We start from the raw sequence: 17777 nt of genomic DNA, 5'->3' as shown, positions 1-17777 counted from the left end.
TAGGATGCAAAATTCAAAAGGCATCTACAAGTTATAGCGAAATAGAGGTCTTCCTTTCTGACCACTATCCTCAGCCATGCAGCTCCCCTGCCCAAAAGCGCCTGCTATTACCAGTTTTTGTGCCCATTCATTATGTGGTTTGCATCAGTGCAGAGCTTGTGGTCCCCCCTGTCAGTTTCCCTCTGGGGTCCTGAAGATTGGAATCTTTCGTGTGTTTTTGTGTGTGTGTGGGGGGGGGTCTGTCGTCCTTCAGCTCTATCTCCCAGAGGTGCTCTGGCTGCTGTGTGATGAGCCTGCCTCTGGGCATGGAGTCTCCATCAGTTCATGATCGCCCTCCCAACTTGCCTGCACATCTACAGGGAGGAAACAGAAGCTGGAACCCAGGGCATCTTTGTTACTCTTAACTAGGCTGGGTGTCAGAATCTCTCACAAAGACACTTTGTTAGAAGGCTCTCTTTCTAGAGATTGGGATTCGGTGGTGCCAGGGTGGGTCCTGGGCATCTCTTATTTTAAAACTTCCGTGGTGCCCATGATGTTCATCCTCAGTTGAAAGCCCTTGCTTTATTTTACAAGGACACAGAGGCCCAGGGAGGGGAAGGCAGCTGCATGAGGTTCCTGGCGAGCTCAGGCTCCCAGTGACCTCTGGTCATTTTGTTCCAGTGGATAAGGGAGACTGACCTCATGGAGTAGCGGTCAAGAGAACCAAAGTCAAGTGCTTGTTCACACCTACCTGAAAGTACAGTTGCTCAGAGCCTCAGGCAGATTCACCCAGAGGCACTGAATGAAACCCCGTGTGCCACACACACACCTCCGTGTGTGTGTTTTTAGGCTCAAGTAGGTGCAAACCACACATGGCCACGCACAAACACACAACCACAACCCCTGCTTTCTTCCCTGTGCGTCCCCTCTGTCTCATAAAGGAGTACATTCCTTTTATCATCTTTTACCAGGTAAGTGGAAAGAACATTTTTCAGTCTCCGGTTTGCTGGGTTTTTGCTCTGGCTTTTCTGCCAACATCCCTGTAGGTTTTGTGGTTTCTCTGAGATTCTCTTTAGGCAGCTGGCCCAGCTCCTCCCCGTGTGCCTGGTGTAGGGAAGGCTGTTCTCTTGATTTCAGTGCTTGACCTTGCATATGTTCAAACCTTTTCAACTACCCAGCTTTTTATCTTGTCTCTGAAGATTGTACCGTGTGTCTCCCGCAGGAAGGACTGTTACTTCATCCGCTCTGTTCTGTACCCCCACCCCTGCCCCGCCTGTGCAGCTGCTGGGCAGCCAGGCGGCTGATGGATGCCCAGTTAACAGAGGGTTTAGGAAGGAGCCCGTGCTCAGTGGTGATTCGTCTCCTCATCCCATTTTCCACAGGGCTTCACAGGCTTGCCCCTGCTGGTCCCCAGCCTGGGAAATGGTTTCTACTTTTAATATTGTTTTCTCCCTGAAAATCACTCCCACTGCTCCCACCCTTCCCCTTGGATCCTTGGAAGCACACATCCCACTGAAGTCTACTTTCTTAAATGATTCTTTTCCCCTTGGCCAGCTTCACTCCTTTTCTTTGAAATGGCCTGGGAGCACTTTGACTAAGCAGTCAGCGAGTTCACTCATAAACGCTCAAAATTGGAGGCTCCTTAAAGATGTCTCCCCATGTGACGCACAGCTCCCCACTTCCTGAGGGGCCTGTCCCACTGTGAACACCTCTGGTTGTCAGTTCTTTCTGCCACTGAACCAACAATCGAGTCTCTTCAGAGCTCCTCCACAGGCTCCTGGTTCCTGTCTCGGCAGTCACATGGCAAATCTGCACTGTCTCTTCCTTGTGGCCGCCCAGCCAGACTAGAAGTGTCCCCCATCCCCACCCCGCCCTGCTAGTGGGAGGGCACATAAGCTTTGGGGTTACACTAAGGTAAGTTCAAAGCTGCATTTCTCCATCTGCCAGCTGTGCAGACTTAGGCATGCTATCCATCTGTTTCCTTATCTGTAGGATGAGTTTCTTAATATTTACCTTGTTGGGTCCTCAAGAGAACAGAATAAATAGCAGAGTTCAGATCTTAACATTATGCCTTGTACATAACAGAGACTATTACTAGTAGTTATTTATTATTACCATGAAGCTCACTATTGGACAGATCTTGTGCAAGTGAATGGAGAGTGGTGAGAAAAAATATGACACATAGGGCAATGTCTGCTTATGGTGGTGTTGGAGAGAAAACACATTCAGAATGAAAGCAAACAACAAATGAGGCAGTGAAAAGAAGAAGAGTGAGTCTAAGATGTTTGGTGCTGGCAGTAGATGCCCTACGTGGTCAGGACAGAGGGAGCTTAGTCTGGCCGGGGCTTATCTGACCCTCTCTCTAAGGTCAGTTCTCCCACATGCTAAAGAAGTCCAACCCTCCACCAGCCCAGATCACTCCCCTGAGCTCCATCCAGATCTATATATTTAACTCCAGTTAGACACCCACCTCTGAAGAGCACATATCCCCCTTGCCCAAAAGCCACTCAAGTCTCCTCTGAGATGTTCCACCATCTGCCCGTTCACCCATGGCAGGCTGCCAGTCCCAATCCTCAACTCTCTCTCTTTTGACCCTGTTTCCTAACCAGCCACTGAAACCGAATGATTCTACCTCCTAAATAGGATTCAAGTCCCCATTTCCCCCACCTCTTATACCCGTGCCTTAATCAATGTCTGGGCCACATCTTTTCTAAATTACTGCAACACCCTCCTAACTCCTCGAGTCTCCAGTCTCGTTTCCTGCCACGTGATCTTTCTAATGTCCATCATCTCACCTTTCTGCCTAAAACCCTTTCTTGGCCCTCCACTGATCTCAGGGTCAAGTGCACAGTCCTTGCTCTGGCACAGACATGGCTACAATGCTCTTCAGTGCCCTGGCCTCTTCCTTTCTCCTCCGCCCTGTCACTCTCCATCCCCATCCCTTTTCAGCCACGCTAACCCACGTGTAAGACGTCTGACAATTAAGTTCCTGAACCTGTTGCAACAATGTTTCTAACCTTTTTTTGATATCAGAGGGATTCTTTTTTCTTTTAATTTGTACCAACTGGTCCAAATTAAACAGTTAACCAAGTTTACTATTTGCAAGTGCTGAAAAGGCTGCGTGAAAGTTAGATGACCTGAACTTATCACCAACAATTATGGCTCTTGCATCATGACAATACACCAGCTCACATGGCACTGTCTGTGAGGGTTTTTAGCCAGTAAACAAATAACTGTTGGAATACCCTCCCTACTCACCTGATCTGGCCCCCAATGACTTCTTTCTTTACCTGAAGATAAAGGAAATATTGAAAGGAAGACATTTTGATGACATTCAGGACATCAAGGGTAATACGACGACAGCTCCGATAGCCATTCCAGAAAAAGAGTTCCAAAATTGCTTGTAAGGGTGGATTAGGCACTGGCATCGATGCATAGCTTCCCAAGGGGAGTGCTTCGAAGGTGACTGTAGTGATATTCAGCAATGAGGTATGTAGCACTTTTTCTAGGATGAGTTCACGAACGTAACTCTCTGAGCTTGTAGGTCTCAGACTGGGTCAGACTCTCTCTTATCTCTAATTGATGCTATTTCCTGTACGCAGAACATCCACGTGTTAGGCATTTTGCTCAGGTGTCGTTTCCTTTGCGACATCTGACTCTCACTCCCCAGGCTGTGTGCTGCTGTGCAAGCTATCCCGCTGTGTGGCAGTTAGCCATCTGTCTTCCCTGCTAGTCTGTTCCCATATAGGTAAGGACCCACCCCCGTTTCATCCCTGTATCATCATACCGAGGACAGGAACTGAGCCACAGCAAGAACTTAATACACGTAGGATGTACGGATGGTTGGGAAGCTGGGATCTACGTAGGGCCTTGAGACATGGTCTGGAGTCCGATGACCTGGCTTAGAAATCTGGCTCCTTCTCAGCTGATGGGTGTGCATTGGACAAGTGACTGAGCTCCTCACTCATTCCTTAACTAGCCGTGTTTGTCCTGTGCCACAGTGATGGGGCTGGGATGAGGCAATAAGTCAGCCCGAGTCACTGCCCTGCTGGAACTCTCATTCTAATGTGGTGCAGACATTTATGCAGGTGACAGTGAACTCCACAACAGAAGAGAGGGCTGAGGTAGAGACTGACAATTGGGCTTTGGGCAGGGAGGTCGGGAAAGCCTCTCTGAGGAGGTGATGGATGTGTAGTCTGCGTCATAAAGCAAAATGGGATGAATGTGGGGTGGGAGAGCATTTAAGGTGACTGAACAGCATGTTAAAACCCATGTGGAGGGAAGAGGGATCTGATGACGGAACCATCAGGTGGGGCTCAAGGGCAGTGAGCGTGGGGGAGAAAACAACTGCAAGTGAACTTACTGGCCGGTGGGCCGGACTGTGCATAGCGGGTGGACCGTGGGTTGGGTGGCCGTATTCAGAGGGCATTGGGCAGCCATTGCAGGACTCCAGCAAGGGCGCAAGGCGCTTTGGGAACGGCGTTTTGGAGGCAGAGTGGACGGGAGTCACTGCGGTGACACAGGATGACTGGATTCTGTCCTGAGTAATAGGATGGATGTTGGTGCCACCTTCCCAAGACTGGGGACGATTAAGGAATACCGTCTTGGCCATATGAGGTTTGAGAAGTCTCTGAGTGTTCGAGTCAAGTAAATGGTTAGACATGAGAGTCTGGAGTTGGGAGGGAGCTCTGACCTTTGGCTTCCTCCTTGGTAAAAAGGAAGTCGCAGCTGGATTGACTTCCCAGGGCCGCTCTAAGGATTCAGTGCAATAAACCACAGGGAGCAGTCAGCGGCAGCCTGGCTGAAAGAAAATGCCCGTAGGTGACAGTGAGAGTGCTTTTCATGCCACCAGTCCTTGGACACGGTGGTGGGTGATGAAAGAACTGCAAATAATGGATGCAGAGGGGAGCTGCTCACCCCTGGGTGTGGCTGTGCTCCGTGACAGCCTTCCCCAGGGTACAGGAAGGAAAGGGGCTGTACCTGGGCTAGTCAACACCACCTGAGCCAGGTGACATCATCGGGATGTCATGTTGATGGCACAACCCTTGATGTGATGCACTGACAAATCCCAGTCGAGGGGCAGTCTACAAAATGCCTGACAAGTGCTCCTCAGAACTATCAATCATCAAAAGTGGGGGAAGTCTGAGACCACGTCAGGGCCTGGAGGACTGAACGTAGTGTGGTGTCCTGGCTAGGAGTCTGGAATGGAGAAAAGACTGATGGGAAGGCTGAGGAATCCGAGTTAAACAAGGGCTTTAGTTAATAATAATGTGTCCATTCTGGTGCATTAGTTATGATAAATGTCACATTAATGTGACATGTAAACAATACAGGAGACCTGGTGAAGGGTGGATAGCAACTTTGTTCTACCTCTGTAACTTTTCTGCAAATCTGAAACTATTCTAAAATAAAAAGTTTATTTAAATTGAAAATAAAACCAGTCTGGAGTTGGTGTGCAGGATAGGGGTTCTTTCACTTTCTGCACTAAAATGCCACCCTTTGCCTTCGAATGTTGCTGGTGGCCCCGTGGGCAGCTCTGCTCTGGTCCGGCCACTACTCTCAGTGACCGGGTGTGTGAGCCCCTTGTAAATCTCCCACCTGAATCGCCTCATATTCAGGGGACCTGGAAACTATCCCTACACAGCCTTCTTCCTCCTCTTCGCTCAGAGTAGGGGTCTATCTTCTTCCACGGCCTCTGAAAAACCTCGTGTGTCCTTTGGCCGAGGAGGCCTCACGGTGTCTGAGTGGCAAGTCTGCATTAGGGAGCTTGTTCTAGCAGCACAAGGGCTCTTCATTCCCTACCACAAACATGTATCGTGTACCTATGATGAGCCAAGTGGTATCCTGGGGGCCAAGGACGTAACAGGGGAAAAAATAGTCAAGTTCCTGTTTTCTTGAGCTTACATTCCAGTGAGGAGAGACAAAGAATAATTAATGCCAAGGAGGGAGAAGTGCTAATAAGAAAAAGAAAGAAGTGAGAGAAAAGACAGCTGCTCGTTTAGACAGACAGGCTGAAGAGGGAAGGCCTCTCTGTGGTGACATTTCAGCCAAGACTGGGAGGAGGGAGCAGGCCGCCCAGACCCAGGGGCAGGAGCAGCGTGGGCAGGAGGAATGTCCTGTGCAAAGGCCCTGAGACAGAATGTGCCCCGGGCACCTGAGCAAGGTACAGGAGGCCAGTGAGCGAGGGGCAGAGTGAGAGGAGATAATCACGCAGCCCTCGGGACGTCAGATCACGTAGGCCTGGCAGGTCGTGATGAGGGCTTTGGATTATATTCCTAGGGGCATGGGAAGCCATGGGACAGTTTGGATTAACACAATCTGATTACCATTTTAAAAGGCTCTCCCTGGCTCTTGTGTGGAGAACAGACTACAGGAAGAGGAGGTGGGAGCAGAGATCATCGGGAGGCCACTGGGATATCCAGACGAGAGGGAGTGGCAGCGGTGACAGCGGTGAGAGCAGCTGGACTCTGGCTGTCAGAGGCGAAAGCCTCGAGGACGTGCGGTGGATTGGACGTTGGCTCTGAAAGAGGAGTCAAGGGTGAGTCCTTGTTTCTGCCTCAGCAACTGGACAATGGAGGGAGGAGCCTGTGCACAGGGAGCATTTCACCAGCGGCTGGAGCCCCGAGTTGCCCGTGTTTCAAGGCTGGGCAGACGAGGAGGGTACAGTAAGGGAGGCCGAGAAAGAGCAGCCAGTGAAGTGGGAGAACAGAGGCTGCCCGGCCAAGTGGAGAAAACGATTCTAGCAGGGAGCATGTACGTCCAACGCTACTGATGGTCAAACAAGACCATCAAGAAAGGTCAAACAAGAAAATGGACCCTTGGATTTGGCTCTCCCGGTCATCGGTGACCTTGGTAAGGGAACTTTTGATAGGCTTGTGAGGAAAAAAGCTTGAAGGAGTGGGAGGAAGCGGAGACAGGGAAAGCGAACAATTCTTTGGAAGAATTTCTAAGGGGAGCAGAGACACAGGGTGGGAGTCAGGGGAGCAGGATCAGGCGAGAGGTTTTTAACATGGGAGCTATTACTGCGTGTGCAGAAAAGATCTGGTAGAGACGGGCAAATGCAGGAGTGAAGCCCTGGAGGAGAGAGGGAACTTGTGGGTGGGGAAGGGGAGGGCGCTGACAGCTACAGGCAGGACAGAGGCTCTGGAGACAGAAGCAGGGCGGCTGGGAGAAGTTCACGCCTCCTCTTTACTCTCTTCTCCCCATCACCTGCTCCCTCTTCTGGGCTCTGAGCTGGGGCCCAAGTCTGCTTGCCCCACACCCCTCCCACTTGGGACTGCTCCCAGCTCCCAGCTCCCAACAGCCCCTGCCCTGCCAGTGCCCTCCCGCTGCAGGCTCCTGGGAAGGCCTCTGTGGGCATGTTCTCTCGTCACCTCAGACACAATTTGAGGTGTTTCCTCTCAGTGACCAGATTGTACACATCGTTCTCTACCTAACATGCGATTGCATTCTGGGACACTTTCGTAGCCCTCAGTGGACTGTCCCCCTTGGGAGGCAGCCATCAGTTCCATTTTCCAGGCTGTTTGCACAGGGCCATCCCCCTGGGTCTCAGGGCCTCCCTCCTTCAGGTCATCTCATCACAGGGCTTGGGGAGCTAGTAGTGACAGCCTGCCCCACTTGGCCATCCACCCCTCAGTGGCTGTGTCCTGCAGGATAAGGACGCCAGCCCCCACACCCCGTGCAAGCCCCCCTCTCTGGCTTCTTCATGGGAGGAGGCTTGGCGTGCAGGCCTGTCCTGGGAGCTTGTGGAGAACCAGGCATGAGGGAGCAGGGGCTATGGCTGTGCCATCTCTAAAGTTAAGGGCGGGCAGGAAAGCCAACTCAGTGATGGACCCCTCAGCAGACATAGAAAGCTCTTTGGCCTCAGACCTCACCAACTTCCACAAACTATGGCAGGACATCAGTCAAGTGGGGGGAGAAGAGCCAAGTTCGACTTTTCAATCAGAAGAGTGCCCTTGACATGTCACTGCCTTGGGAGGTGGGATCTGGGGATGGTGAGTCCCAGGGGGAAAATGGGACTTGGGTGTGCAATGGTGTTCTGTTTCTGACCGTTTGCCTCCTCCTGGGCAAGACACTTTCAAGCCTGTGTACCTATAATTAAAAAATGGGAATTTGCTTCTTTCCAGCCAGTTCCTCGTTGGTTTGGAGCGGAGTTGGCTGCATTGTGCACAGGGACAGGGGGTGGACAGACCCTGAGTCACAGTGAGGCACAGAAGCCTGAGGCTTGCTAATTGGTAAGAAATCACCAGTTTATTGAATGAAAAATCCAGCATCCACTCAGCCCCTGCCACTCCACCCCTCCGTCCTGCCAGGAGGGCAGCACAGCCCGGGAGATGCTCTGGACAGCAGCGCTGGGCCGTGGGTCAGAACTGGGAGTTTGGGGGAGCTATGGAGAATGAGAAAGACACTTTTCAGAATGAAGTTCTGTGCAAAAACTTCTGGAAGGGGTGAGGAGGCAACGGTCAAGATCTGGAGGTGCTGGAGAGGGAAGGAGGGCTGTGGCTGGGACTGTGACCCAGTGCGCTCAGCCTCTCCTGAGACGGCGGATGGTCGAGGCTGAGAAGGGAAGGGCTGAGACCCCCGAGGCGAGTCTGTGGCAAGAGGGAGGGAATGGAGCCTGCTGGAGGAGACCAGACTGCGAGGATGGGGTCTCTGCCCAGACCAGGGGCCTAGGACAGAGCAGGGGAAGAGCAGATCAAGGGAAGGGAGGCAAATGGACACGAGTGGGAACAGGGAGGTGAAGGGGCTGGGGGGCCAGACAATACACTGGTGGAGGTCTGTCTCCCATCTCCCAGAATCCAGTTTCAGGAAGAGACAGAGCTGTGCTGGGTGGAGGGATGGGAGGAAGAGGGCGGAGAATCATCAACAAGGGGAGCCACAAGGACAGGGACCAGTGCCCAGGTGCGTCACATGGACCGACCAAGAGACTGGCTGTGCAGAGAACCAATGAAACGCTGAGGACACACGCAACATCTACAGGGGACCTGGCAGTGGTGAGGAGGTTGTGCGTGGGAGAGACCAGGAAGGCCCCTCCATCACAGAAATACACAGCATGGCCACAGAACACTGCCCTAGGGTGGGGGAAGGGTGGGAGCGGCCCGTGACTGCGGACGGGAGGGGGTCCCGTGGGCTCAGGCTGGGACATGTCCATCCAGCAGCTGGGCAGTAAAAAAGGAAGGGGAGGGCTAGACTCCTCGCTGTGGGCCAGGATTCCAGGTTTCCTATTTCCAGGAAGGGAACTGGTGCCATGGTGCCAAGGTGCCACGTGGGGAAAGAGTTTGGAAGTCAGGGGAAGGAAAGACCGGAGGACTCAATTCCAGGGACTGGGGCCAGAAGGCAAAATCAACATGCCTCGGGCCTGGAGCAGGAGGGAGGGGAGGAAAGGGAGAGGAGGAGGGAGGGGGCTGCCCGGGGGGACTGAGCGGCGGGGCGGGGCGGGGCAGTGACCCCAGCGGCAGTGTCCTTCAGGACTGGGCAAGGGAGATGTAGGCCCCAGGGCCAGGAAAGGGGGTGCTGGGCCCAGGCCTGCTGGCCTCCCCCTGCCCGCAGGCGGCGAGGCTGGTGGCAGTGCCAGGAGGGAGAGTGGCCAGAAGACTGTGCCCTCAGGTGGTCTTGCTGCCACTGAACAGTCCCACTGGAAAGTGCTTGACATGGGTGGGCCATTGGGCCGCCAGCTGGAAGAACTTGATGTCACTCCACTCGACTCCATCAATGGACACTGGGGGAGACAGGAAGGGAAGGTTGTGACCAGGACAGCTAAGGCCATCTTCCCAGGGTTCCTTGGGGGGCACGGCCTCCCTGCCCCCACAGTCCCGCCCCCTCCCGCCCATGCGCACACCTCTCAGCATGGTCTGCTGCTGCTTGGCAGAGCAGATGAGACGGCTGATGCCTTCGATGACTTGGCTCTTAGAATCCACCTCCTTTTCTCGAGGTTTCTTGCTCAGGAAGATGGTGGGAACTAGAAAGCAAGCAGGAGGCCCATCTGTCACAGCCCCTGGTAGTGCAGCCACCTTCTCTCCTCCCCCCCAGCCCCCCCCTTCCTGTGCGAAGGGGGGTGATGTACAGAAAGCACCCCTTCCGGCCCGGCCCCCAGGATCTCCATTTTTCTGCCCTGTCCCAGCACGGGTCCCCCAGCCCCCTGGGCCCCGAGATCTCCATCTGTGGAACGAGGACCTGGGGCCAGATGGTCTCTGAAGTCCCTTCCAGCTCGAATGTTCCAGGCAGCCGGTGGGACACCAGCAGCATGTAAGGCTGTGCCTGCGGCGCTGGGAGGGAGGCCGCACAGCAGTGTTTGTACCAGCTCTGTCTGGGGAGGCGCTCCCTGTTCCACTCCCACTTGGGAAGAGGCAAGAACAGGAGGGCACCACCCTCGGCCAGTCTCTGGGGGCACTTGCAGGTTTTGGCTGCAGGCCTGGCACAGCCCCTGCCCCCCATCTGTGGAGCAGAGGCATGACAGAAAGCAACCCTGCTGCTTTGGGAGCACGGCCAGAGGAGGGAGGCTCCAGCAGTTACAGGAAGTCCCCTTCCTGACAGCTGGGGAGGTGGGGCCGCTGGGAGGGCCCTAGGTCACAGATCTGCAGGTTTGCAACCCGAAGTGACAGCAGCAAGTGCTGCCCCAGCACTGGCCTGCTTGTGGGGACTCCGGCCCCACTCTCCCAGAGCACAGGACCCAGAGCCACCCCAATTCAACCTCTGGTACCTTAAGCCACCCCTCTGATCTGGAATGGGCTGTATTCCCCTTAATTCTTTTTTTTTAAATTGGGGAATATTGGGGAACAGCATGTTTTTCTAGGACCCATCAGTTGTCCTTCAATCTAGTTGTGGAGGGCGCAGCTCAGCTCCAAGTCCAGTCGCCGTTTTCAGCCTTTAGTTGCAGGGGGCGCAGCCCACCATCCCATGCAGGACTTGAACCGGCAACCTTGTTGAGAGCTCGCGCTCTAACCAACTGAGCCATCGGGCCGGCCCTCCCCTTAATTCTTAAAACACAACTGTGCCCTTTTGCTTATGAAGGCTCGAGGGGTCTCCAAGGCTGGGTGTGGACGTGGTGCTCCACGGGGCAGTGGCCTGGAGTCCCCGAGGGCCGTGACCAGAGAGGTTCCCTTCCTTTTGGCAGCACTATCTGCCTCAGTCCCTTCGGTCCCTGAAGTGCTGACGCTCAGCAGGCAGGGACCAGTGACACACCAGTGACACAGGGGGAACCTTGGTTTCCTGTTACAGAAGGAACGGCCTTGTCCTGTAGGGTGAGGCAGGACCCCACGGACCCCACGATACTCGCGCTGCTTCACCCTCATCCAAGAGCCCCCAGAAGCAGATTCCATTCTAAACCCCCAGAGGAGAGCGGGGGTCTGGTGGCCCTGATCGCCCCTGGCCTCAGACATCACTAACCTTTTTTGTTCTTCTCTTTGGTGACCACAGTCATTGCCATGGTGCCGGAAAGCTGGGCCTCCCCACCGTGGGGCAGGCGGGAAACCTGAACTGAGCGGAAGACGCTCTTGAGGGTGTTCTTGGAGCTGGCGTCTCGCTTGTCACCTTCCCTCCTCCGCTCCCCAGGGTGGCCCAGCCAGTAGTCCACCTGGAGTCCAATCACGTCCCCATATGGGCTGTTGGGGCTCCTGGGGAAGGGGAACAGTATGGAGGGTAGGCTCTGCCCTCAGTTCCCAACTACATGACCAGGTGGAGGGGGGTGGAATGGGGACCCCCAGGCTCTGGGAAGGGTGAGAGGAGGCAGCCGGCTAAGTGGCTCCAGGGTTCCTCTAGCCTCACAGGATTGGCTCATGTAGGACTGAGAGTCAGGGGACCTGAGGACAAAGCCAGGTGAGGGCAAAGACACGAATCACAGTGAGGGAACCAAACAGAAAGTCACAGGGGACGGGGCAAACAGGAAGGAAGCTTTCCGAAGGAAGAAAGTGAGTGTGCATACACACACGTGCAAGCGGGCACTCCCCCACACACCCATCACACAGCCTGGCAGAACAGCCAGGGTCGGGGAGATTAAGTGGGGCAGAGGCGGCGACTCAAGCAGCAGCCCCGGGAGACCTGATGGATCTGACCTGCGGCTTCTCTTGTTTATGGCACTTCTAGCTCTGGGATAATTTTAGCTCCAAGGGGAGAAAGAGCTGATGCGCTCTTGAAAGGAGGCGTCAGACACAATAGGTATGGAGGCTACAAAAGTCACCTGACATTTCTCTTTCTGCCTGGTTTCAGCGGTTCCGTGAAACAGGCTAGGAAAGGAGGTTGATGTAAAGACTGGTCCCCAGGGCCCCCAGGAAGCCTGGAACCCAAGGGCACTGGGGCCACAGCTGGCTGTGCGGGACTTCCTCCTTTTCCTGCACGGCCCATGGAGAAGGGAAATGAAAACGGGGAGAGAGGGCGGGGAGGACAACGGTTGGGATTTGAGCTCCAAAGCAGGCTTCTCATGACCCAAGAACACTTCCTATATTTCAGGGGCCATGACAATGTCACTGGTGGTTCTGGAAAAGCCGCTGGCCAGGACCTACCCTCTCTGTTCTACAAGGACAATCATCAGAGGAAACAGAAAGAGGTGAAGGCAGCGGAAGGGAAAATGGAAGGGGGAGGGGTGGGAGCTCCTTTCTGTGGGACCGCTGCCTCCAGAGGGGCCTCCCGGACTACCTGATCTAAACTTTGGATACTTTAGATCCTAAAGAAATTCCCTCTCCTCCACAAGTGCCCCCACTACTTTTCACAGCATCTCCTGCAATCTACAGTCTGAATTTCTGTGTTGCTTCAGCCCAGCTGGGGCCAGGAGCCTGAGCTCCAGGACAGGGTACCGCACGTCTCATTCGTGGTGACAGCTCCACGGCGCTGGAGGACAGACTGGATGCGTGAGAAGGGGCAGCAGTCCCATGTGTCAGCATCAACACACACGCCCTGACTTACGTCTCACAGCAAAACCGTGACTGGCTATTTCACCTCGACTTTCAGAGTCGAAAATGAAGCTTACTAACTTGTCCGAGGGACATTCTTTGCTTGACCCAACTTTAGCCAGGCTCCTGAACCTTCTCCAGGCCCATCTGTGCACTTCTTGTAAATCTAGTTTTAGCAAGAACTTCCCCCCCATATCTGATCACCCTGGATATCTGATCAGGTTTCTCACCCCCCACTCCCAGGATGTCTGGTACCCTGGCCTGCCTCAGTTTAGCCATTTCCTTTCAGTAATTTTCCACCCACTGACCCCACACTGCTCCTTGGCTAGAAACCCCCATTTGTTTGTGCTGTGTTTGGAGTTGAGCCCCGTCTCTCTCCCACTCTGCAAAATCCCATCACAGTGGTCCCTACACCTGATGCTCTAGTCCCGCCTTGGATAAAGTCTCCCTTTCTGTGCTTTCACTAGTATCACTGACGGTAACAGAACCACAGCCCTAACCCACGTGTGTCTGACTCCCCCGCCCACACTTTCTACCACGCTGGGCAGCCCCATGAGACATGCACACAGCACTTTACAGGCTACCAAGGGCCACACCTCTGAGAGACAGACAAGGCCGACAGAGTTGTTCGATGACTTGCCTGGCTAGTGACCTAAGTCTCTGAATTCTTACTCCAGTGTTCTCACCACCGTCCTACCCTTTAAACTCAGTGTGCTGTCACTGCCTCGTGATGCCGCAGACCACGGGGAAGTCAGGCAGGCCCTGGGCCCTGATGGACAGTGAGAGCCTTACCCCACAACAGCAAGGGCACTGCTCATGGACGGGGAGGAAGGAGGGGTGGCCGTGGCATCTCGACTCAGGCCCGAGCTGGAGGGCGGTGATGTGGAGGGCACAGTAAGGCTGACCACAGGTGAGTCGTCCCCATCGCCTGTCAGAGAGCAAACACGGTTGGCCAGAGGAAGCCACTCCTGACCCACTGGTGACAAGGAGCACAAGTGCCCGCGCCTGTCTCAGTGGCAGCCTGTACGCCTCTGGGCCTTAGATGCCTGCCCACCGCTTCACCTGGGCAGTGAGGGTGCCCACAGTTTTCCTGCTCAAACTCAGAATTAACCTAGGACACCCCAAGTCTTCACCTTCTGGCCTGCTGGACTGGAGAGGAGGCCAGGAAGGCACGACCCTCCCTCCAGAGGGGCCCCACAGGACGCCTGTAACAGAAGTCTCACCTGTAGCAGAAGGAGAGTCTTCAACCAGACCCACCTTCACCACCTGGAAGGAAAGAAGAGACACCGCATTAGGTCCTCTTATCAAAGCTGCACATGTTCCGATCCAACCCGAAGCAGACAGCTGGGGGACAAGGGTTATTACGACCCATTATCTGAGTGGAGGCTTTGAAATTCTTTGCGAATTCAAAGCAGCCCAGATCTTTAAGAGACGTGAAAAAAACCAGTTCCAAAAAATGAGCTGGGGCACAAGAGACCTTGTGGCTCTTCCCTAGGGATACGGGCAAGGCCATCTGGAAGGCAGGAGCCATTTCCATAGCCTCATCTCCTGTCTTCTAAGATCTCAAGGGTAGGAGGCCATCTTCCCATGTCAGAGAGAGAAATGCAGAACACTGAGAAAGCCAGGGGATATGGGGGTGCTGGGAGGAGCTTTCCGCACGCCTGCTTGTTGCACCAAGCCAAGGGGACATGCAGCCGGGCTGATACCTGCTCCCTCCTTTCCAGACTTCCTTGAATCTGGAGGGATACCAGTCAGGAGGGGTCCCAGGCACCCCCCCACCCCCCAAGGTAGTGGTGTTGATTCCAAAGAATTTTAGATGCCTCATAGGGAATTCTGGGAAGGATAGAGGGCGCCCTCCAGTGGCCAGCAAAGAGCACAGCTAGAGAGACTGAATGTCAGCTGTGGCTTGAAAGGACAGGTGAACTGACAGGACCCCGGCCCACGACCTGGCAGAGGCAAGGCAGAGCTGGGAGGTCACAGAAGGTGGACCCTGGGGACTGGTGTGAAATGGAGAGCATGCGCAGATGGTCTCCTCGAGGCTGGCTGCTCAGAACACAATGCTCCTATTCACTGAAATTTGTCCCAAATTTTCTCCGCATCCTATTTTAGATCCTGGAAAGTAACACACTAACACTCTGAGCTTCCTGGATACGACTTCCCTTGCTCCCCTAACATTGCATGAGGCTGCAAGCTCCTTTGTTTATTGAACTTAAAATTTTTTATGTCTCTCTCTTAGCTGTGAGGCCAGAGTGGGCAGCAATCCACAGCTCTGTGACAATATGAGTCAGACCCCCACCCAGGCTACAGGCCACAGTCTGGGGCACCCAACACGACTGACTGTGGGAGAAGCCCCAGTGGCTAACAGGAAATGACTGGACAAGCCAGACCTCCTGGGAGGCTTTGCAAGGTACACAAGAGAAGGGGCAAGTGAATTTCCCCAGGCTCGGGCATCTCTCAAGATCACTCAAGACATCCAGAATCTGGGACAAGGCGCTGGGCCCCTCCCCTGCACATACCCTGTCCCCCGAAAGCTGGGAAGGGTCCTCAAGTCAATTATAAGAAAAGATTCAAGCTGATCTGGAAGGACAATTTGATCACCTCATACATGGAAATCTGAGTTTCAGCCAGACTTCTGTGGTGTGGTCTGGCCCAGGCAGGGAGTCAGATCTTCTCCCTTAGGGCTCCCTCTCTTGGTTTGTCTGTCCTGTGGCCCAGCTACCGCCACATGAAACAAAGACCAGTACCACCTGACACCAAAGAGATCCACAAGGTGTCCCCTTCATTTTCCAAATCCACTAGTATAGCGATTCTCCCTTGACTGAATAAAAAGGGAAAGAAAAGACCCTAATTCTCAGTGGTCTATCTGCCCCTAAACACAGAAACAACCTATTTCTCGCATTTATCTCCAGACTGTCACCTATCATTATTTCTGAGGCAGCTTTCTTTTCCCTGGAGCCTGCAGAAGCTGTGCTCTGGACATCACTCCCAAGGCCAAGGCACAGGTTCAAGGCCTGGTGTAATAGATAGGAGAAACCAGTGATGACGTGGGATGGGCCATGATTTGGGAAAGGAGGACACTGAAAGGAACAGTATATGTCCTCGCTCAGCACTTCTCCACCTCAGTGCTACTAACATTTGGGGCCGGATCCTTCTCGGGGAGAGTGGGGGACGGGCATCCTGCACATGGCAGGATGTTTAGCTGCTTCTCTGGTCTCTACCCACTAGATGCCAGTAGCACCCCCACTCCCAGCTGTGACAACCATAAGTGTCTCCAGACATTGCCAGATGTCCCCTGGGGAAGACTCGCCTCCAGACGAGAACCACTGTCTAGATGAATCTTTTATGCGTGTGCGTGTGTGGGGAGGATAGGAAGGCCGGGAGAATGGCTGCGGCACAGGGAAGAGGGGAGTTAGTACTCACGCCAATGAAGGGGATAAACTTCTGATACGAGTCCTCATCAGGGCTGTTGGAAGAGACAGGAAAGCTTTACAGTCAATAGGTGAGGCCATGTGGACAGCTGGGGACATAAGCTTTTCATGTTTTTTGTGGCTTTAAGGGAGTCCTGACAATAAACATCATCTTTCCATCACATTTCGGGGTGGCACGAGGAGCCACAAAATAGAAGCAAAAGACCGGATTCTGCACAGTGCACCCCCGGTTCCCATGTCTGAACCCCAGTCTCTGGGATGGGCTTCTCTGTACTGAGGGCGCCCAGGCGGGTGTGGAGGCCCAGGGCAAGGGTGGGAGGGCCTCAATGGGAGGCAGTAAAAATACTGCCTTTCTCTGTCTCCCGCATTCTCCTGGGTCTCCACACAGGGAAACAGGGTAAGAAGAAAAATGTGGAAAAGCAAAGAACACTCGAGACTGACCCAGTCCACCCCACCTACTTTAAGAAATCCCCCCAAGTCAAACTCACAACTTATGCCTGCAGGTCAGCATGGCTTCAGCCACAGGAAGCTGGTGCGTCACGCCCGCCCCATTGACATACTGCATCACGCGCCCCACCACGTCCAGTTGCTCTATAGAAAAGCCAGGAAGTGCCAGCTGATTGAGTTCAGCAGGCAAACCCAACAGCCTGCTTAGAGAACCCCCTTCTTGAGACCCACGGGAGACTTGAGTGGAGGCAGAGAGAGGGTTTGAAAGAGCTGTTGGTTTTGAATCTGCGCATCATGAACCAAAGTGCTGTCCCTGTCAATCATCTCTGGCAGTTCCTCACGGCCCTGCTCATTCCCGGGCCACCCATGCCCCGGTCTCTGTCCTTGCTCACACCAACCTCAGAACCTGGGGGGACCCCCCAGTCCACCAATCTGTGTCCGTCACTTCCTTTAAGGAGTGAGGAAGCACTTACCAGCCCTCAGCCCCGCTCCAATCCCGGCCACGAACACTGTATTTCAGGAGGACATGGCCAGTGTAGTGTTATTCATCATCAAAAGATCCCTTAGGAACTAGTCTCTGCTTCTGTATTAGGTCTGTACAACTAGGTGTGTCCTCCCCGGCCCCCCTCAGGGCCCTCCTTATCTCTAGATGGACAGGAGCAGAGCCAACAGCAGAGACCGAAAGCGCCCAGAGTGGAAGGAAGGGCTGCTTACCGAGCCTCCTCTTAAGAAACACTGAAAGCGTGAACATGCGAAGGGACTGGGAGTTGGAGCCCTAGGGAGGACGAGCAGCACGCTCCCCTGGGCCCCTCTGTCGGCCAGGACCGGCTCTCCATGAACCACATGGCATCTCCATCCCTTCTCAGGGGTCATTACCTGACACTGGGGGCTCCGAGCGACTGAACAGTTCTCTCCAGCCAGAATCAAGGAAGGTGCTGCTGTATCTACTGTCGACTGAGCCCAAGTATTTGGCCACAGGGTGAGAACCTGGTAGGTGGAAACCAGAGAAGGTGAACTGGTTAGGGGATGGAGTGACAGC

At 54.1% G+C, this 17777-nt stretch overlaps 1 protein-coding gene across 3 annotated transcripts in view; it reads right to left on the bottom strand.

Moving 5' to 3' along the window:
* Positions 1-8207: 8207 nt before the first annotated feature.
* PACS1 (phosphofurin acidic cluster sorting protein 1) overlaps positions 8208-17777 on the bottom strand; it is a 115163-nt gene continuing 105593 nt past the window's right edge. For all 3 annotated transcript variants that reach the window (XM_019737688.3, XM_019737689.3, XM_074336720.2), the window contains exons 17-24: positions 17615-17725; positions 16780-16882; positions 16284-16326; positions 14087-14129; positions 13656-13791; positions 11365-11591; positions 9818-9937; positions 8208-9697 (exon numbers count right to left, since the gene is read on the bottom strand). In XM_019737688.3, the coding sequence (XP_019593247.1) occupies positions 9582-9697; positions 9818-9937; positions 11365-11591; positions 13656-13791; positions 14087-14129; positions 16284-16326; positions 16780-16882; positions 17615-17725 (899 nt within the window). In that variant the 3' untranslated portion in view covers positions 8208-9581. The remainder of the gene's footprint in view (positions 9698-9817; positions 9938-11364; positions 11592-13655; positions 13792-14086; positions 14130-16283; positions 16327-16779; positions 16883-17614; positions 17726-17777) is intronic.

This window comes from Rhinolophus sinicus, chromosome 14 (assembly GCF_057876585.1).
Source record: "Rhinolophus sinicus isolate RSI-liver-muscle chromosome 14, RSI-T2T, whole genome shotgun sequence".
Taxonomy (NCBI): domain Eukaryota; kingdom Metazoa; phylum Chordata; class Mammalia; order Chiroptera; family Rhinolophidae; genus Rhinolophus; species Rhinolophus sinicus.
The sequence above is the reverse complement of the archived record's forward strand: the minus strand, read 5'-3'. Positions and strand labels throughout refer to the sequence as shown.